This window comes from Lissotriton vulgaris, chromosome 3_1, assembly GCF_964263255.1.
Source record: "Lissotriton vulgaris chromosome 3_1, aLisVul1.2, whole genome shotgun sequence".
Classification (NCBI taxonomy): domain Eukaryota; kingdom Metazoa; phylum Chordata; class Amphibia; order Caudata; family Salamandridae; genus Lissotriton; species Lissotriton vulgaris.
The window spans coordinates 926,662,275-926,684,930 of record NC_141689.1 but is presented as its reverse complement, the minus strand read 5'-3'; the positions used below and the strand labels follow the sequence as shown (position 1 = coordinate 926,684,930).

Below are 22,656 nucleotides of genomic sequence, written 5' to 3'. Positions count from 1 at the left end.
GTAGTCCCAGCATCTCAGCGTGTGCTTGAAATTCCACCTCCTTCCTGGCAGTATGCTCAAGGTCGTTTCCCAACAAAAAGTCGACTGGCATGGCAGGGCTCACCGCAACTCTCAAAAGGCCTGAAGCCCCTCCCCACTCAAAGGGAACTTGGGCCACGGGTAGTGACCCACGCTGTTGTCAGCCATCACAATCGGGTGGAATACATCAGGAATCACTTGCTCCGGGGACACCAGCTATCTCCTTACCATTGTCATGCTGGCACCTGTGTCCCTGAGAGCCTCCACCCCCTGCCCGTTAACAAGGACCCTCTGCCAGTACTTGGCAGTATTTGAGGGTACCTGAGTCCGTGGGACCATCTCCCTGTCTCCCAGGGATACCAGGGTCAAGCCTGCCCACTCACCCCCCTTATCTATGGACGACTCTTCCCCCAGCACTACACTAGCCACCCCGGGGTTCTTACATCCAGTAGGGGCTGGGGACCTTTTTCAACACTGGGGATCCCCCTTGTAGTGTCCCACCTCCCCGCACTCGTAGCACCGGACAGTTTTGGGCTGCTGACTTCTGTCAGGATAAGTAGGTTTCTGGGAACCAGATTAGGGCTGGGATCCAAACCCTCTCCCTTGCGGTCTGTTTTGGGGGCCTTTGCAGAACTCCTTCTTTTTATCCCCCCTCTCTCTTCTGGGGGAAACCCTGTCCACCCTTCTGGGCGTCCCCCCCGGATCCCTTGTTGGACACCCTGGGACTGATCCAGGGATCTGCCCCCCCCACAGGCTTCCTAGGGTCGGTCAACTTGCGGTCAACCAGATGTTGGCGCAGCTCTGGAAAACATTTATCTAGAAAGTGCTCTCTTAAAAACAAATTGTACAGCCCTTCACAGTCGGTCATCTCACTGCCCCGCACCCAACCCTCCAATGCCTTGCGGGCGTAGTCCAGAAAATCTATCCAGTTCTGTGTGGGAAGTTTGTGGCTATTTCTAAACTTCTACCAATATTTCTCAGGGGTAAGACCAAACTTCTTAAGCAATGCTTCCTTCATGACAGAATAGTTGGTCTGGTCCACCTTGTCTAGTGTCAAGAGTGTGTCCCTCCCCACCGGAGGCATGTACCTATGCTACCCCCTAAATAACTCTCGGGGACCCCATGGGCTGTTAAGGACACCTCATAGGCTGCTAGCCACTTTTCAATGTTGTCCCCCACATTGAAACTGGCCACTACATCTTTGGGCATGTAGAACCTAGACTGCAGTGGAGCTTCAGTAGGTACGCTGCCACAATTTGCATTGCTGTTATCCCCTATTTGTAGGGCCCTGATCTCCAGCTCCTTTAGGCTAAGTTCATGGACAAGCTTTCTTTCCTCCATAGCCAGCCTCTTCCCTTCACGCTCCTTCACGAGCCTAGCAATCTCTAGTTTAAGTTGTCTCTTGTCCCTCCTGTCCTCGAACTCCTCCGCAGACAAGCTCCTTACTGAAACACTATTGCCTGCTCTGGAACGTCTTCCTGGCAACACATTATCGCTAGCATCTATGTGCAGTAGGTCCATCTCTCCTGGAGCGTTCTGCTCTCCCTGCCCCTCGTCCCTTCTCCCTCCCGGTTGGGCCAATGCCCATGCTCCCAAGGTTTTTTGAAGCTCCTCTCCCTTGGCGCCTCCCTTGAAGAACACCCCCTTCCCCTGGCAGAACTCCCTAAGCTGCACCACCGGGTACGTTTCTAGGTTAGCCAGCTCGAACTCCATCCGGCTAGGTAGGGCCTCTGACAATTTCAGGGAAAACCACAAGGACGTAGGTAACAGGCTTAACACAAAAGCATTTACAATCAGGGAGAATTTTGAGCTCGCAATAAAACAGGTGTCAGATTGCGGCACACACTCAATCACTGTAGGGTGCTGCACATGCTCAAGTCCTAATCCCACCGCTGCCACTAATGTTAGATCTGTAGTCTCAGGGACCACTGACTCCCACACAGTAGCTTGGCGCGAGGCAGGTATTCACGGCCGAGGTTTTGTGTGAAGTAGTTGTGCAGCACTCTCCTACACTGACATAGTAAAGCACACACAATAAGGAGACACCACTCCAGTTTCATTTACAAGGACAAGTATCTTTATTTACTTCTGGTCAGGAGTAAAAATGCAAAGGTCGCACAGTGTGCAGGGAAAAAGGTTTCTGGAACGTTAGGTCGATGCTGGCAACAATTCCTATGCAGACAGGCACTACAGGTAATCATTCTTATGCTTATACTCCAAGTAGGTAATCACTCTTAATCCACTGGGCAATATGGGTGAGCCTTCTTGAGACTCTTATTTAATGCGAGCAAACAAGCTCGCTTGGATAGATAAAACAGGTAACTATGCCCACTCTGCTATAACATCCAGAGGCAGTTCTATTACAGATACACATTCAACATCAAGCAACATTTCCAAGCCAGGTATATGCTCTATTCAGGTGTGCAGCACAGGTAGTGATGGTTAGACAGACATATATTCAATTTGGGCACAAAGCCGAGGTACAATATAGACAACCCCTCGTCTGTGGAAATTCAGTGCAGGCAAGGATGGGGTCTTCTGCAGAGTTTCAGCACAGGGTCAAATGAGACACTTCTGCCAAGGGGGGGGGGTCGCCCAGGCGGTGATTATTCATATGGGCTAAGCTGGCAAGGTGCGCAGGCCTCAGAAGCCCCTGAGGCCGTACCTGGGGTGATTATGCTTCAACCTCGTGATGGTTCAGGCTGGGGCCACCAATGTCAGCTTTGGAATGCGGGGGGCTAATTGCAGTACCCGCCGTTTGGCCTAGCTCCCCCTTGACACTTGGGCGGTCACGGGGCTGCCACCACACTCCGGACTCCGACTCTGGCAGCCCCGCCCCTCATGAGGGAAAGCCTGCAGTCTGGGGTGTTACCTGACGTTGGAGGGGGCTGTGACTCTGCTGGTCTCTTCTTCTTCTGGACGAAGGCAGCCCACTCTGGCTTAGCGTCTCCCTTGGGGCCTCTATCACCGATGCGGGGGTGGGCTACCAGGCTCCCGGCTCCCTGCTCGACCCCAGGGCCCAGGGATCAATCTGAGCACTGCTTCCTGGGGGCGCGGCCGATGACGTGTCTGGTGCCCCGGTTGCCTAGCAACGCTCCTCTTCACGTGCTTAGGCCCAGCGTGGCCTCGGTAGTAACTGTGGTGGCCATCCGCTCTGCTCAGGGGCCGTAGTGGTACAGGAGGACACAGTGACGCTTCTACCAGTGGCACCTTGGCCGCGGCGGTGATTTGGCCACAGCGGCGCTTCCTCCCTCAGCACTCGCTCGAGGTCACCCTGTCAGCGGCGGTGAGTCTCCAATGCATGGCGCTTCTTCTTCGACAGCACTGGGGCCGCCGCGGTGATCCTGGGCACAGGGCGCTCTCTGCCACAGCACCGAGCAGCGCATTCAGGTCCTGGGGCACACAGCGCTGGGATGCACTAGTAGATAGTGAGGCTACACAGCGCGCCACGAGCACCGGGCTGGAGGACAGTTACAAGTTCTGGCAATACAGAGCTTAGCTGGTACAGCGCTTCACAGTACCTCAAGGGGAGGGGGGGGCAGCAGCAACAGCAGCACATCACTTCCCAGTCTCAGCACTGGTAATGGATGGCAGGAAGTAGGTGCGGGTATTGGTTGCAGGTGTCAGTTGCAGGGATTAGTTGCAGGCGCAGAGTTGGGGGTCCTGGGCAGGCACACAGGAGCTGGTGTCCCTGGGTCCCCTCACACAGGGCAAGGTCAGCAGGCAGGTAGGATAACTCATCTGACTTGGGGCAGCAGGTCCTAGAATCAGTCAGCCTCAGTAGTGTAGCATCCCCCTAGCTCAGCAGCCTTTACTCCGGTGAAGGGTCCCCAGGTCCAGTAGTGCAACAACTGACTTGTCTGGTTTTCCTCCTTTGCTTTTACACCCCTAGGTCAGGTGACCCTACAAAAAGGCAGCAAAGTCTGGCGCCAACCTGGGGGGGAGGGTGGGTTGGAGGGTTCTAGGGGAATCTGGGTACTCTGTGGTGACTGTCTCTGGTGACAAGAGGCAGGACGGTCAAGGTTACAGTATCATTAATCCCAGCCTCATCCCAACTACTAGTACGCAGATAGGACAGTGGCCGCACTGTAGTAGCAGGGGCTTGTCGCATCCATGTTGTTAGGAGAGAGCACCTGCACCTTAGCACTGTTCAGCAGCGATAAGGCGACCATAGCCCTTTGTCCAACAAAAATTGTGGTCAAGATCGAGGCAAAAAGGGAAAAAAAGGCGGGGTAAGACCACCTGACTATAGCTCTTCCTTTCTTATTTTCTATCCACTCCATGGGTCTCCATGACCTCCTTCAACTCCGACTGACACTAAGACACATTGAGAGACTCTGCTTCCCAAGAGAGGGGCAATAGGTAGAGTTCACACAACTGCCACGATTGTCAATGGGCAATGTGGAATTGTTCCTAATTATTACACAATGCTGTAGTAGCTCTTATGAGACAAGCAAAAGGGTGCTCTAACCTTGACTGCCTGCCGACTATGTATGCCCAGGGCACCAGGAAAGATGTCTGTACTCATTTGGGAACTGGAGATGTAGGGGAACATATTGTGGACTTATGCTGAGTAATATGTAATGCATACTTTATACAGCTATGTCGTGAATCCAAACCATGTTCATCACTGCCTGTCTATAAGTTAAAAAAGGAATGAAAACCTACTGTGGAAAAAGAGTGTTTTTCTCTTTTCCTCAGATTGATCCTTTGATTCTGGCAACTACTGACTGTGTGCATCAGTACTAGAAACTAAGGCAACTTGTTTCTAAAATGTTATGTAGTTCAGAGATCAAGATGAAGTAACATGTTGATAAGTCAAGTTCATGTTTTTCACTTTTTGCTCCTAGAGTTAAGGTTTGGCTGTCTTCTCATTTTCTTACCGTTCAAAAACTCCCAGTCTAATTTTGGAATGATTTGTGGTCCATTTATTGTTATTCATCAGATCAGTTATGTGGCTTTCATTTGAATATGGATCACATTTGGAAAGGTCATTGACTTTTCAGTCATCTAAACTGAATCCTGTGTCCCTGATTCTAATCATTAACTTTCATTTGAACCTCTGATACTAATGGTACCATGACAACCAGAACATAAAGTTCAGAAAATGTGTGACAGTCAGAATTTCATCTTTAACCCCTTCCATGCTGATGACAGAACGGTTCCGTCATCAGCTACGGGTGAGCTGTGCTGATGACGGAACCGTTCCGTCATGAGCCCGTTAGAACCTTAGAACCCTCAGCACAGCGCGAAAATTCGCGCCGCGCTGAAGGGGTTAAATTCTTGATTAATTGGAAGGGAAAGGATTAGCCATCTATTGAGTTAACATTGTAAGATACTACTGTTTATGCTCCCTTACTAGTTTGACACTTCTTTCAAAAGCATCTTAATAAACAGAGACTTTCCGAGTATGGTATACTGTCACAACAGGGCCCTTGATTCAGCTGCTGTTGGTGCTGTGATCACAGACAACCACTAAGGTCAAAGGGGTGCTACAAGGGACTTGATTCTAGAAGAGAAAATATACTCAGTTGGGAGTCGTATTCGAATTATCACACTCCAGTGTATCCACAAGATATCACATGTAAAGAAAAAACTGTAATATAGAGTGAATCAATGGAAGGAGAAAGAAACAAGGAAAGAATAAAAAATGTATTCAAAGGAAATTTTATAGGTTTAGTAGTACAATTCACAAATAAAAATATGGGGACATGTGAAGAAATCAATTTGAGCAAAGAAGTTATGAACAGAGGTATAGGCAATATAAACACATCAGTTCACAACTAAACATCAACTCCTGAATAATTACGACAGACAACCAGAATAATTAATAAACAGTGGTTGTAAGTTTGTTCAAACGAAACGTTGATGGAGATGATGAGCGTGTCGACGTTTCGGTCTATGATGCTGCCGTCATGTAGACCATCTTCAGGACCAAAAAATTCATTGCTGGTAAAAAAAAAACCTGGAAATTACACTTGTAGCCTTCTCTTGACAATGAGAAGTAGCGACCGTTGGAGGCGGGAAGTAGATCTTAATTGCAGCGTTTTATTTAATTGACGCTGTGTTATCAGCTGTTATTAGAGATTCGTCTTGAGTCAGAAATTAAGTTTCGTATAATTCAGCGATTCTCATTGTATCGACCAGAGACGGGTAGGGTTTGTACAGTTCCTGCGTTTTATGTGGGTACAGAGGGTGCGCCCAAACTGGATTTTAGTGTGAGATATGGAAGGACACTAGGACTCTAGGGTTACCACACACACACATCCAGAACTCGGAGCCCACTTTTAGGGTAGCAAAAGACCTTTGCCATCTTTTAAATGCCCAAAGTGGGTAGGGTTGGCCTAGGGAACATTTACCACATTGGTTAGACCATCCCCAAGAGTTATTCCTATACACTAGCTAATGCCAGACATAAATGTTGCAACTCAAGGCACTCTCTTCAGAGCACTGCTGGACCTGAGGAAGAACAGAAAGGAATAGACATGCTGTTTGTGATTTGGGAGAAGCCTTGAAGGATTGGGCCTGCTCCCTCCTGTACACAGGACAAATAATTTGACTCCAAGGGTCATAAGGCTGATCTCATGTTCAAGCTACAGGGATACAATAAGCTACAAATGGCCTTTTCTGCAAATCCCCAACTGCCCAGTGGTAACTGGTCCTGCGCTGGACCCTACTGTTGGCATCTGCGTGATCTGTGAGACTCTAAGTACCTCCCCTGATGTCCTGAGGGCTTTAGTAGCGTACTCATGTGGTCGATTGGGGCTTGAAGGACTGTGTCAGATGGTAAATCTTTTTACCAGGATGAGTGGTTGGTGTATCCAACCTGGGCTCCACCATGACCAGCCTCAAATTGCTCACTGTGACAATTAACTATGATTAGAACTTTGTGCTTCTTGGCGCTATTCCTACTTAAAACTTTAAAAATTCATATTTCTAGTTCCCTTTTGGGGTTTTTGCATTTTTGGTGTCATTTTGTCTGTTACAATTTGCTCTATATTTCTACTTTGGTGTGATTGTTTCGTATTTTGACTTTTGCTGTTGTTTTGGTGCCGCATAAATACTTTACCATTGCCATATGTTAAACCTGTCTGATCTGCGCCATAGCTACCAGGGACTTAAACTCAAGTTAATACACGCACAGTGCTTCATACTTGAGCTCTGAGCGAATCTTGTGTAACCTTAACACTAAAAAATAAATTGGGATAGATTGTCACATAGGCTTTTCATATGCTCAGGTGCAAGAATGAGCTATCAGTTTGTTGATTATTTTGAAAAATTCTTTAGAATAATCTAGGACTGTGGCTATGCAAGTGCAGTAATATTTCCAGTTTGCCAGAAGGTTTTGCATTTTGCATGCAGTAATTGCTATGGAGTACTTTTATTTTGCTTCCTCCTAGTATTTCAGCCACCATAACCTTTTCAATCTTCTAGCTTTATGTTTCCAGAAATAATATTCTGGATTGAAATATAGATTGATCTTCTGGATGGGTGAAAATGGGTGGTTATGGGAGTGCATGAGGAGCATTTTATACACTATAGAATTTAGGTCTTACTTCAAGATGATCAACGCTATCTTAAAATTAGTAGGTTTAGAGTTCAGGTGATCAACATTGACAATAGGAATCGTTGAAAAAAACTTCACATTTCTTTCCATAGTTAAAAGTTTTTTGCTAGTTTTTTTTTAATTATTGGCACAGCAATAGTAAACGGCACACGCAGATAGACAGACCAGGGTAATATTATACAATAGTGAGCCACACAGTGTTAATACTGAGAGGTAGAGATGGTTTCTAGGAAGTGGCATTCTTGATGCGTAGGTTCATTATTTCTAAATGCTAAGTTACAAACCTATATTTCTTTCCCAAATCTATGGGCAGGTTCTGCTAGGGTTTCCAAGTGGAGGTTAAGTATCCCAGAGCTATGGTGAGATCATTGATCAAGGCAAAAATCTTCTATGATATATACTTACTCCATCAAATATATAAACCTTCAAATGTAAATACAAATACATCTAAAATTGCATAGCCACTTTTGTTTGTAATACTCCAAGGGTAAAAATGGCTGGGGTGAGGTGAATATGTAGAAAGAGCGCAAAATGATGATAGTCACAATTAGGTCACTGGTGGTAAGAAGGCTCTGCATGCAAGCCAAAAATATCCATTTCATTCCATATCAAGCCTTGCAGAACCACTGACTATCTCTGAGAGGAGAAACCTCTATGACACTATGCACCAGAGTGATATAAATACATTGTGGATTATTTATCGTTGCCCAACACAGTAGTTTTACTAAAATATAAATGTAATATAACGACATGCACAATTATCAACTTCACAATATCAACTTGCATCTCACCATGGTTAGTAGATGTGTAGTTGGAGTAGTAAACCTACACTCCCTCATGTATTTTACCATGATGGTGTAATAGTCCTCAATATATATATATATATTTTTTTGCAGATTTATATAGCGCAAACTCAACCTGAAGGTATTGGAGAGCTTTACATGAGCATCAGTTACGTTACACAAGGCCACATTCATCTTTTGGTAGGCACGGGTAAATTAAGCGATTTGCCCAGAATCACAGGATGTCGAGCGTCCCTGCTGAGCCTTGAACCCGGTTCCTCAGCACCAAGGTCAGCAGCTCTAGCTGTAAGACCACATCCTCTCGCCAAGGTTGCAATATATGTGTAGATTCAGAGTTTTGACCTTAAGATTTTGGCGTGAAATTAGGAGCGGTGGAATATTAATTTCGCTGGCTGACTTGCAGCAATTTGGTAATTTGTAACGCTGAATTACTGATTCAATTCTGCAACCCCACTGGCGGAATTAATCTGCAGTGGTTCTCATTTTTAATAGGGCTGGAAGAGGGAGCAACCACTCCATGTTTACAAAACACTGTAGATAAAGTTTATTCAGCAGTGTTTTTTAAACATTGAGGGACTGCTCCATCTTCCAGCCCTGTTAAAGACAACTGCACAGGAGGACATATGCCTTGGCCCCCTTACATTAGTATGAAAAGTCACCTAGGGGTATGCACTAGAGTGGATACCCCGCAGTGCCCTTACATGCTTATATAGAGAGTGAGTGAGAGTGAATGTATGAGAAGAGGCCGAAACATCTCTTTTATATGGCATTGTTGACATACCTCCGTGATTGTGTTCTGCTTAAGGTGTTTCTACACAATATTAAAAAAAATAGGAAAATATCCACTTGGACAATAAGATGAACTTACAGGCGTTTCGGATCCTTCCAACGCGTCTAGAAAAGAAAGCTTTCCTAAAATGTCGCATATGGAGGTCATTTCTGAAAAAAAAAGAAAAGAAAAGAATATAAATTTCAGAAAACGTTAATATTCAACATATGCAAGAGCAGGTATCATGATTGTAGCTTCATCCATGTATGATGGTCACAGATCACCTAGATGTATAGTAGACAGTGTAGTTGAATTATTTTCACAAACATGACGCAAACTCTGTAAAATGTAAGCAGTAGAATTTATATGTATAATGTCGTAGGACTGAGACACTAAAGAAGACACTTTGTGCAATCCCAGAATGCGATTTAATGGTGCACATTGAAAATGAAGGAGAGAAACCTTTGTACGACTGATAAGGAAAAAATGATCGGCGTTTTTATTGAGCGAAGCTTTACAATGCAAAACATTAGCAATATGTCATGACAAATGTAAACTATGGGGCCGATTCACAGAACTAACTTAAGACAAAATCCTAAACTTACTACCATTTTGGTATTCACAAAAGGCACTTACTAATTTTGGTATTCACAGAAGGCACTTACTCATTTCGGTAATCACAGAAGTTAGGAGTCCCAACTTTAGGACTCAAAAATGCCTTCTGTGAATACCAAAAGTCTTAAAGTTAGGATTTTTCTCCGTTTAGGAGTAGTAAAGTTAGGACTTCTAACTTTAGGACTCCTAAATGCCTTCTGTGAATACCGAAAGTCTTAACGTTAGGATTTTTCTCAGTTTAGGAGTAGTAAAGTTAGGACTCCTAACTTTAGGACTCCTAAATGTCTTCTGTGAATGTAACTTTAGGACTCACAAACTGAGAAAAAGACTTTCGGTATTCACAGAAGGCATTTAGGAGTCCTAAAGTTAGGACTCCTAACTTTACTACTCCTAAATTGAGAAAAATCCTAACTTTAAGACTTTCTATATTCACAGAAGGCATTTAGGAGTCATAAACTTAGGAGCCCTAACTTTACTACTCCTAAATTGAGAATAATCCTAACTTTAAGACTTTCGGTATTCAAAAAAGGCATTTAGGACTCCTAACTTCTGTGAATACCGAAATGAGTAAGTGCCTTCTGTGAATACCAAAATGAGTAAGTGCCTTCTGTGAATACCAAAATGGTAGTAAGTTTAGGTTTTTGTCTTAAGTTAGTTCTGTGAATTGGGGCCTATAATTGTTCATGCTAGGGTTACAAAAGGGTTGGAGGCAGGGTGAAAGTAACACTGTCGAAAGGACCGCTGGTGTTGAACATATCTCACCCAATCCATAGAAAATTGAATGAAACACTGCCGAATAAAAAATAAAAAAGATTATCGCTGAGGGAAGAGTTTGAAGTAGTGTACCCACGTGTTGGGAGCTAGGGACAAACACAATTTTGGGACTGAGGAAAATCATTAATGTTTTAATCTATCAATGTTTTTACACGTGTGCAATCAAAAGTAACTCTTTTGTCAAGGCTACTCTGAAATTCTTCACCAGCTCCAAGCAGATATCTACATCTTCTGATAAAGAATTCTGACAATGAGTGACAACTGAATTACCCTGCATCGGTCCGAAATAAAACTATCATTTAACATGTGACTTATCAGATCAAGTTACTGAAGCAAGAAGTGATCAGACCTGCCAATGCACACAAGCGCAAATTGGGTTTATATGAGCTGGTTTATATGTGGGATGGACGGTAAATCAGTTCATTGCATACTGCATCCCCCATGATGTTTGTAGGTATTTAAAACCCTTAGGCACCTCCTTTTCACATCGACTCGTTACCTCTAATTCTGATTTTGTTTTGTGACCCATCTGCAAACGTCATGTAACCCTCAATAATCGTGGTGCCCTCATTGTGCATTAGATAGACCTGTCTCCTACTCTCCAGACACCTAGGGTCGCAAATACACCTACCTCATGCATATTAATGAGGTAGGTCGCAATTTGCAACCCATTAGGAATCACAGCCATCACAGGGATGCTGGCCTGCTAGGGTCAGCAGACCAGCATGTCTGTTACTGCTTATTAATGAAGCAATCTTTTTAAAAATGCAGCCTGTTTTGCTTAAAGGAAAACAGGATGCATTTAAAAACAAAAATTAAACTTTGAAGTTTCATTTTTGTAAGAGTAGGGAGTGGTCTGTTGGACCACTGCCTGCTCATAAGAAATATTTGTTTTCCATTCTCAAAAGGGAAAGGGTACCCTGAGGACCCCTTCCCATTTGCAAATGAGTTACCACCTCCTTCAAGGAGTCGGTAAAATAAGAATGTTTTGCAACTGTAATTCGGTTGCAAAACATTCATACATCCCATCAGATTTGCTATCAGAAGATGACCCTCATTTTCTCTAAGATTGATTAATGCAATGCCTTGTATCTAGGTACCCATAAACATCTGATAGGGAAACTGCAGTCATTGCAGAAGGCGGCAGCGAGAGTGTTGCTGATAGTTCCAAAGTTTGCACCAATATCTCTCAACTAATGCACAGGCTACTCTGGCTTTTGGTGGAAAAAAGGATTTCCTTTATGGCCTTGTGCATAATTCATAAGGCCCTCTACCGGACCGGACCCACCTATTTCCAGGAACAGTTCTCCTGGTATGCCCCCAATAGGACCCTTAGGTCGAGCTCAACTCAAAAGGTTAAGGTCCCGAGAATACACAAAGTAAAATAGGGGGGAAGAACGTTCTCTTATTGTGGAGGGACACTATTGAACACTTTGCCGCTTACTTTATGTTCGCAGGTAACTTTGCAGAAATTTAGGAAGTAGTTAAAGACCTGGCTATTTACTCAATAGATTAATAGCTGTAGCAGACCTCTCTTGTTCTAGGTTTTTGTTCTTGTCATTTTTTCCGTCTAGCGCTAAGACACCTTTGGGTGCTTCGCACTTCATAAAACTATTTCAGTTAATTTCATTTTATAATTGGGAGGAAAGTCATGAATATGCCCCTTCTGAATACCGAATCGCGAACACAAATTGCAATTCAGTAATATGTTACAGAATTGCAATTTGTGTTTTGGCTCAATCAGCCGTTTCTGACCGCAAAAATGCTTTGCACATGTGGCCCTTTGGGCCTTATTCACAAAAGAAACTTACACTTTGGAGTAAGTTTAGTACTTTTGGTATTCACAAACTCTGAGTTCAAAAGTGTAAATTACATGGCTCCACTCCTTAAGTATTGCACTTGGCTTACTCTTGTGTTGGTTGGTGACATCTTTCCCTAAATTCCTCCCTGGCCATACCTAAACCCCTCCTACTCACCCTAATCATATCCTCTTTTGTAGTAAGTCTGTTCCTTCTGTAGGTCACTCCTCTGTTCCATATTGAAACCTATATTTACTTGTGCAGACGCCACAGTTGGGGCAGAGAGCTACACACACAAACATTTAGGTTATGCAGGGGCATAAAACTTCACACGTAGTTTGTAAATTGTAGTTTTTAGTACGTTATAACACAATAGAACATACTACAAAGTGCAATTTGTGAATCAGACCTTTTGTCTCTTACCTTTGCGGTTATAGATATGCTCTCTCAACCTCAGATCATCTGTACCTCTTTAATTTTATGATCTCTTTAACAGACTTATTAGTAGCTGCTTTATCATTTGTATTGGTGTGTAGCTCACTGCCAGAAACAAATCAAGTACTGTCGACATGGAAGTCAGACTTCTCCAGGATCAAAATCTCCTTATCTTCTTCACAGTCACTCCCCATGCGGGTCACTAGTCATGCTTGGTTTACTGCTATTGCCACAACTGACAGTGTCTTGTTCTATACTGATTGTTCCACAGCCATATCATCAGAAATCTACTACTGAAGAGTGATAAATACCCTTTTCAATAAATACTTCCATCCTTCTCTGCAGAGTACTTACCTGCCCTCTAGTAAAACTTGTCTGGCGAAGAATCCGTTGTGAACAAACACAAAACAACATCCCTTGACAATAACACACCCCAAATTATATGTTCACTCTATGGGGCCTTCTGTTCAGTGATACTGTCATCAGTTCACCTTAAGGGTGAGCTGCCTACAATAGTCCTGGAGATCAGACAGTTCATAGTTTCTGGCTATCACATAGCTATTGTTTACATATTTGATTTTCCATAGATTAGTAATATTCACTTTCCTTCTTCTTGCAGTTGACCTTTTAAACTTCACTTTAATTTCCTATCCGCTTCATGAGTAGCCTGGACTGTCCACTTACACTACATTGCATTGTCTAATTTTATTAAGCAGTCATTTGAATATTAGCCGCAATTCTATGTGTTTGAAGGTTCTATGCACACAAGATGAATAATATTTCAGTGCTTTCAGTGCATGAATCTTCTGTTCTCAATAGCCAGGTTGTGAAACACCAGAATGTGTTTGTCCTTGTCACTCTCAAAGGTGTAGCTGACCCTATTAGGTTCATACAGTAAAATTAAACGAACCCTAGAAAAATATGTAACACCAGAATCGTACAGCACAAAACAGGCATAGTGAATAGGAGCTCTAGTAGATATATGCCGGCGAGTCTCACCTACATTGAAATTTTAAAAAAAACAGGGGCTAGGTGTACAAAGTATTATCCTGTCCTTTGAGACTGCAAACATATTTTCTGTAATGTACAAACACTAATTTGCGATTTAGTAACTTGTTATCAAATCGCAGTTTGGGTTTACGAGCAAATACTGAACCGCTATTTGGAAGGGATGTATTCAGGGCATCCCTTCCAAATAGGGAATCTGAATCGTATGTACTAATGATTCGTGACTGAAATATTTGCACTTTATCACTAACTCAAAGTTAATGGTAACAACATGGGACCCTTCTGCTTTGAGAAAGTTTAAAAAAATATGTTTTAAAGTAGGCAGTGGTCCCATGGACCACTGCCAACTCTTAAATAATAAAAATGCTACATTTTATTTTTCATTTTTAAACGCATCAATTTTTCCTTCAAGGAAAACAAGATGCATATTTAAAAAAATAAATGATTGCTTTGTTTTAAAGCAATCACAGACATAGTGGTCCTGTGACCCCAACAGTCCACCATCCCTGTGATGGCAGTGTATCTTAGTGAACAAAGATTGTGACCTATCTCACTAATATTAATGAGGTAGGTCTATCTGCTACCCATCATAAATCGCTATTTTGGAAAATAGGACATACAGGTAGATTCATCAAGCATTTTTGCGAGCGCAAATGGTGCGAATCGCAAAAATCGGCCGTTTGCGCCCGCAAAAATGGCATTTAAGATTCATCAATGGTTCATGAACTCGCAATTTGACAATTCGCAAATAATTGTGAATTATCAAATTGTGATCGCAATTAAGGAATTTCAATTTGAGATTCCTTAAATGCTATTCATGAACCTTTTAAAAATTGCGAATTCGCAATTTCTGGCCGCTATTTACAGTCAAGTCTGACTTCATGGTAAATAGCGAAAACTTAGATAAATGCACTTTAGTGCATTTTTCTAAGTGGTATGTTACACACATACATGTCCTTTGGACATGTGTGTGCGCAACATCAGGCTACATTTCCATTTCAGGGGTGCTACAGGGTGTCATTTGACACCCCTGGCACCCTTGAAATCGCATTCTTATTTACGATTACCAAATTGCTAATCTCAAATAAGGATTGACTCCCCATTCATTTCTATGGGCCTTTAGGCCCATAGGAATGAATGGGTAGTTATTCCTTATTTGCGATTAGCAATTTGCTAATCGCTAATAAGGAGGCTGTAGGAATGGCAATTTATTTTGCAATTTCTACATGAATCCCGATTTGCGAGTCCTTAATAGCGATTCCTTAATAATCGCTATTAAGGACTCGCAAATCGGGACATTGATGAATCTGTGTGTTAGTACATTGGTAACAGCGATTACCAAATAGCGATTTGCAAAAAAATCGCTATTACTAATGTTCGTACATTTCACCCCTAGGCACAATGCAGCAGTTTAACTTCTGAGTGTGCCACACTGCCTGCAAGTTTTAGTTTTTTGCAGAGCAGGACATAATTTTAGCGTTCCCAGTGTGGCTCCATACCTCAGCAGTATCTTGCTGATTGCTCTACCACAAACTCCTCCAATAAGTATTTGGATTCCCCCATCCCTTCAGCATACTTGATAGTCTCACAAGTCCAATCTTCATGTGATGTCCTTGAATGTTAAATTTGGTAAAAGTCATCATGTTCCGGTGACCGCTAGGTCAATGTCATTCTTCAGGACTGAAAAAACAGTAATGCCACTCCCTATTATTTTTACACTGACAGCTTTGTGGTGCCTCTCATCCAACCATTGTTTCACGTGTTTAAAACAGAACTTATGTTTCAGAGGGGCTCCAGGTATGGCTTGCCTAATCACAGCAAGAAACTGAAAGAAACTTTCAGAGGCATGGTTATCAATACTGGAGCATGTGTACTGGCACTATCATCCAGGGCTAATAAAGAGCCAATGGCCCCAAACTATATCTTTGTTATATTGTCCAGCCAGTGGACGGCGGCCAATTTACCTTTCTCGCAAAAAGGCCCAAGGAGACTTTGCTACACCACTTTCCCCTATCATATGGTCTATGATCCAGCACTGTGAGGTCCATGAGTGTGGATTCTCCTTCCCTGGGCATTTAAGCCATAGTCTAGTACTTGAAGCCCAGGGGAAGGATCATCCTCGGTTCTGCTTTGCAGCACTTGGCCATGGCTGTGAGGCCCAGGAGAAGGTGGCCCCCTCAGGAGCATAGCTATAAATAATATAGCTGGGGCATTTTTTTTACCAGGGCCCAGGGATGTTAGCAGCCAAGTGCACCACATGATATTTGCATGTTATTGTCCATCACGTGGATGGGGGACCCATGTGCCTTTATTTCCCCAGGGACCATGGCACCATCGCTGTGCAACTGCCCCATCTCAACCATGGTCCGGTGCTACGAAGTCCAGTGAAGTAGGAGGGAGAGATACAGATTTGTCCTGCATTTTAGTCATAAATCTTGCAGTGACTGAATGTTAAACAAATAGTCCAACAGGGAAGCCTTGCCTTGAATAGCCCAGACAGGTAGGATTGCCCTGTACTGTTACTGGGAAAAATCACTGTGAAGAAGTGCAAGAGGCTAGAATTTATAAGAATGATAACTAGTAGGAAGGACATGCAGCCCAAGAAGTGACCAAGAGAGGCAGCCTCAGCAAAATATTTACCTTCAGGGGTTCTAAAAGGGGGAATGTAAAATCTCAGAATGATCCCGACCTAAACTAGCAGTTACTCACTCAAAAAACATTACATTTAGATAATGATCTGTGAGCCCATGAGCTAATGACAGATAAAGAGACACCAGTTTGGAGAAATTTAGATTTTTCTAAGATCACACAATTTGGTCAAGTAGGAAAACCAGGAATGTAATAACTTTCCCACTATACCACAATTTTCCTGTTAAGGGAATTAGAGGCCTGATTTAGGGTGGGATAAAAAAAACTGAACTCAGTGAATTTTGCTAACCCTCATATAGACAACTTATTTTCAAAATAATAAGTATGCAAAGGGTCATTTGAATGAATAGTGGACTATTGTACAGAAGAGAAAGCCTCAGGGATGACATGTGGAGCATAATATTCACTTTTAGAACTTAATAAAAGAGCTGCTGGGTATTGATTCTTGTCGTCAAGGGCTCCTATCTATGGCCCACCAATGCAAGGTCAAGTAGAGGGACACTGTCCATCTGAACCTCACATCCATTGTTTGCCTTTGATTACTTTGGAAGTACAAAAAATGTTTTTAAGTTACTTTCTTGTCACAGGCTAGTGTTGATGTCTCCAGATCCCAATTCTTCTGTGCACAAAATCCCTCCAATATTTGCTTCTAAGTGAATATTCAGCTTGCATGGGCCCATGTCCATTCAACAACAATGATCTCCTTTGTGTGAAGTGGCATATAAGTGGTATCCAATTATTGGTATTATGCTAAAACACAATCAACATGCTTTTAAAAGAAATGCTTGATTGGAATTGTGAAATATATACATAATTGTACCCAGCCTGAGTTTAGTTGATGTCAGATATTGACTAGCAGACCTATTCTGTTGTACAGTGTCACACTCTTTTGATATACATAAACTACACGGTCTTCAGTTTTACTCTTGCTTTCTCACTTTCATTGCACCCATGCCTTCATGGAATTTATATGTTTGGAGACAAAACAGATAAAAGTTATATCTCAAGAAGTTGTGTTGATTTTCTACTAAGAAAAAGAAAACGTTTTGAGAGGAATGCTTGAATTAATTTCAGGAAAGTCTGTCAGAACTGGCATTGTAGTCCCTACCGTGGAAACGCTGTCCGTAGGTTTTACTGGAAGGCCCCCAACTTGCCGATGTGCTCCTTGAGCCCATTAGAATCCAGCCGGAATGACCAGCCAGTTTCACTTTCGACCGCCTGCATCGTAATGCAGCGGTAAGAAACTGAAACCTGCAATGGGACCCCAAAAGCCTCTGACCTGCAGTCGGAGACTTTCCGGGTATCATCATATTGAGACCCTCAGTGTCAAAAGTTACATGTTACAGTTAGTAAATAAAATTTCAAAAACCTTATAAATTCACTTAACAAAACAGAGGTTACGGGGACTTTATGGTTAGGGATCAGAATTTTTAAAAGAACCTTAGAAATTGACTTAAAAAAATAAAGTCACAGAGACATTATAGTTAGGCTTACATTTTACGTGAACAAAGCCAGAGAAATTCAGCAGTTATAGTTATCTGAGCTAACTGTAACTTATGTCCTTGCAATGCACTGCTTATGACCTCACTTATTATATCACTTAGAACATTATCAGTGACATCACTGATGACATCACCAATGACATCTCAAATGACTTCACTGTTCCAGTCAGCGACGTTGGTCATGGCATTCTGAAAGTTGCATCTCGCGGTGCTGGTGTCTTCCGTGAGGAAGAGGATGAGGATGTAATAACAGTGACTTAAGATGCAGTAATTAGCCAAAGACCTACCTGCTTCAACTCACTCATTCATCCATACACTCACTCACCTGTCTATTTATTTGACAATTGACTATTTCATCCACTCAACATGTAGAAAACATGACATTCAGTCTTCATAATAAGCATTAGCAAAGCCAATAGGGCTGAGTTTAGCAAACCATATTTTATTGCAAACATGTGCCACAAAAGCAAAAAACAGAAAAAGAAATTAGCCTGTAACCTAATCATGGATGCCTTATGATTGTAAATAATTTTTTTAATTTAAAAACATTCACTGATATGCATGGTTCATTAGAGATTTTTTTAAACAGTAACAGCCAGATTCATCATTGTCCCGTTTTGCGTGTCCTTAATAGCGATTATTAAGGAATCGCTATTAAGGACTTGCAAAACGGGATTCATGTAGTAATCGCAAAATAAATTGCGATTCCTACAGCTTCCTTATTTGCGATTAGCAAATTGCTAATCGCAAATAAGGAATAACTCCCCATTCATTCCTATGGGCCTTACCACGAAGTCAGATTTCGTGGTAAATAGCGGCCAAAAATTGCGAATTCGCAAATTAAAAATGGTTAATGAATTGCATTTAAGGAATCTCAAATAGAGATTCCTTAAAAGCAATTCCTCGCAATTTTGCGATTTTGCTATTAGCGATTTTTGCATTTGGGATTCTCAGAATATGGCCCTTTGCGAGCGCAATTTTCAATGATGAATCTGGCTGTAAGTCTTTTATATGTGCCACGCAAGTTATGATTATTATTTGGGAAGTGGACAAGAGCAAACTGCCTCCTAACTAAACCCTCAAATTGCAGCCAGGTACTATCTTACAGTGTCACTTAATCACATTATAACACAAACCTAGCAAAACAAATAGCCAATATAATAAATAAAGAATATAATAAATAAAGAATATAACAATCATGCTTTGAACCAGCTTGGCAACTGAAGAGAAAGGAACTAATTTTAGGTGGATATGAACAATGTGCACAGGCTCTGTTGAGTCACCCACTATGGAGGGAGCCAATGGGTAGTGCTGTAACGGGAAGTAGAAATTGGGAATGGCAATTTAAAAGGCCAGTGGAGGAAATCTACTGACCAAAAGCCTACTACTCTTAATGTATAGTATGTATGATTTTTTGGGGTAAAACTATAGTCTGGCGAGACAGCTAAAGCTATTTTGAAGCCCAGACTTGAATTTAGCCCTACTGGATTTGCTAATGCTTTATTAAAACTTCCACCTCAGTATGGATGCAGGCAGCCAGACAGTGGGAGTCACTTGCACAGAGTTCAAGCAATGAATGCAGCACAGCAAGTAAAGTTTTGTGCTGCCCTGTGTTGCATGGACAGAAGAAAGTAAAACTGCACCATCTCTACTCAGAAATCTTACAGTTCTGCTTCCTCCCTGCGCGCTCTGCCTTCTCCATGCACCAGTGGCTGTCAGCACAGGTAAGAGCCATGTGGTGAGCGTAAGGTCAGTGGTTTAATTAGTTTTTTAATTTAATATTACCTATCCCATCGTCTGTCGACTTCCACCCCCCCACCCCGCCCTCCGCTCTTACCTGTGCAGTCTGCCACTGCCCTGGTGCTCTTGTGGGTGCCATGCAACCACCAGCGCAAGAACCCATTGTGCCTTAGTGAAAGGATGTCTGCGTTGTCCTCAGCAAACGTTTTGTCCAGGAAGGCCTCCCTTTCTGCTCAAAAACTATGGTTTAAGACATTGTCCCTTTGTACCCTATTTTGTACGTAAATCGTCACAAACCCTTTCTTGCAATCTCCAGCGAACCCATACTTGCAAATCGACAATTTTGCAAGAGACATACAGTGTAGCAACAAGGGCATTGATTGCCATTTTACATTTGCCATTCCACTTTTTAAACTGCACATTTTCAAATGTACGGCTGCGCCACGTATGCCTATTTCTTTCACTGAACTAAAGTGAATGAAAAACCTGAAAAACCAGTTATGGCAGACGCTGAACTGAACAAAAGACTTTCAAGAATCTCCACCCTTGGTATTCAGAGCACTCCTTGAATTTGAGTCTAAGCCCAGATACGAGAAGTCAGCATAGGAGATGAAAAGTTAATTTTACATTTTAACAGTAATATAGTGATTGTCTTCGACTCCAGATAAATTAGCTGAACCTTAAATTGACACAGAAGACACTTAACAGTTAAAACATACGCCAATTAAAAGCAGTTTAATCGGCGAACACATTTTTGGTGCTGCAACTACTTTTGTCTCTTTCCATTAAAATAAATATTTTAAAGTTTAGCCGCCGTGTTATTAGTAACAGAGAGTATTATGCACATTGTCCTTTGCCCACCCTCAGTATTTTAAAAAAACAGCCATTCTTCTTCCATAAACTCAGCCATGTCTCTTTCATTTTGTAAACATGCGTAGATAACTTTCATTTCAGAAAAAAAATCATTTTTTTATCCAAAGAACGAGAAATAAAATAATCTTACTTGCTTTACACAGAGGAGAGATCTTCTTCACCGTGAAATGCTAAGAAGGGCAAAGCTTTTCGCCAAAGGGCGGTTATATAGTCACTGACGCAAACTCCTAACAAGAAAGGAATGCAACCTATGCATTAGGGATTGGCCCGCACATGTCAGAATATTTAAATAAGCCCTACACCACATCCCACCTCGGCTGAAAACAGGAGAGAAGGCTCAAAAATAGGAGATCGAATGTACAAAGTAGATCATACACCACCATATACACAAAGACTTCAAAAAAGTGCTAACAATCAGCCTTTTTCAGACCTGTCTCATATTTCTGATGAGTTGTTTGAATTTTAGAATTCTAAGGAAACTTTTGAAACTATCACCTTGTTCCATTAGTCTTTTCCCATGCAGGCGTGTGGTCGCTTGTTTATGAGCATTCAACAGACCATGCTTCAGAGAAGAGTTTTACATTGAAACATGCTGATTTTCTTACAATCAGAAATTAATCCATCGATAGACAAATGCAGTTCAAGTTGAGGCGATTTCTACATTGAGCAAAAGTGTATATTATTTATATTTATTTTAATCGTATAGCATATGCTTTATGACTTATTTGCTTCTATGCACGTTTGAGAGTGGCAAAAGTGATTTATGTGAGAGGCATATATTAATCTTTTGGGTGCACTTTTTTACATGTCCATTCATGCGAAGAGGGGGTACACTGACCTCTGGTATGCATTTCATACATCATTTACAAGCCATTTTGGGTACACTAAAATGCACGAGGAGGCTATATACTACGCTGATAACCTTTTTTTTTAAATTATTTTTAAAAATGTGCATGATAGGTTACATACATTGTGTCAACCCAGCTTTTGATGTTGAGTGTTCAATGGCCAGCGTCATGTAGTTTATCACAAAACAATATGTATTTCTTTTTTATTAATGCTATTGGCTGAATTAGTATATTTGACCCACGAACCTGGCCTAAGTGAGAGCTGTGGATGTCTAGTTTAGACATGGAAGGGACAGACGTCACATTACACTTGTATTCAAAAGACACGATTTTTACACAAATGTCAGCTCAGATAGAACTTTATGACAGGCACAATTTGTCGTAGATTTTGCTAGAAATACACAAATGATTCAGAAAAGGGGGTGGTGATGAACAGAGTGTCTGAATTAAGCAGACCACTCTTACCCAGTCCAAAGATCAGGGCTTGATCCATCACCGTTATTTATCTCACTGCACCATCCCAGCTCAGAACCTGGCTATATGCAAATCAGTCTGTCCCTGGCCCAGTGCATCATGGGAACAGGGCAGACTAAACTACCAAGCCAATTCTTCACCAGAAAGGAGACAAGCACCCTAAGCGTGGAAGGGTATTCTCAGATGTGAGACCCTTGCTCATTGCACCATCAGGATTCAAGCAAACCGGGCCGAAGACGGCTGTAATGCCAGAAACCGGTCCCCGGGAGCTTGTTTCCTTCCCAGTGTAAGAATTGGCTTTTGTAGTTTGGGCTGCCCTGTTCCCATCATGCACTGGGACAGGAACAGACTAATTTGCATACAGCCAGGTTCTGAAACTGGGATGGTGCAGTGAGCTAAAAAACGGTGTTGGATCTAGCCCTGATCTCTTGACTGGGTGAGAGCTTTCTGCTTAATTCAGAGACTCTGTCCCTCACCACCCCTTGTTGTAAATATTTTTGTCCACCCTAAGCGTGGAAGGGTATTCTCAGATGTGAGACCCTTGCTCATTGCACCATAAGGATTCAAGCAAACCGGGCCGAAGACGGCTGTAATGCCAGAAACCGGTCCCCGGGAGCTTGTTTCCTTCCCAGTGTAAGAATTGGCTTTTGTAGTTTGGTTTGCCCTGTTCCCATCATGCACTGGGACAGGAACAGACTAATTTGCATACAGCCAGGTTCTGAAACTGGGATGGTGCAGTGAGCTAAAAAACGGTGTTGGATCTAGCCCTGATCTCTTGACTG

The 22,656-nt window shown here is 42.5% G+C and overlaps 1 protein-coding gene across 1 annotated transcript in view; it reads right to left on the bottom strand.

Annotated features, from left to right (window-relative positions):
* The window catches only part of LOC147727227 (annexin A1-like), a 229,806-nt gene extending 209,035 nt beyond the window's left edge, over window positions 1-20,771 (bottom strand). The window contains exons 1-2 of the mRNA XM_086961276.1: window positions 20,683-20,771; window positions 9,257-9,327 (exon numbers count right to left, since the gene is read on the bottom strand). Coding sequence (XP_086817402.1) covers window positions 9,257-9,325 — 69 coding nt within the window. The 5' untranslated portion in view covers window positions 9,326-9,327; window positions 20,683-20,771. The remainder of the gene's footprint in view (window positions 1-9,256; window positions 9,328-20,682) is intronic.
* Between the last annotated feature and the right edge of the window lie 1,885 nt (window positions 20,772-22,656).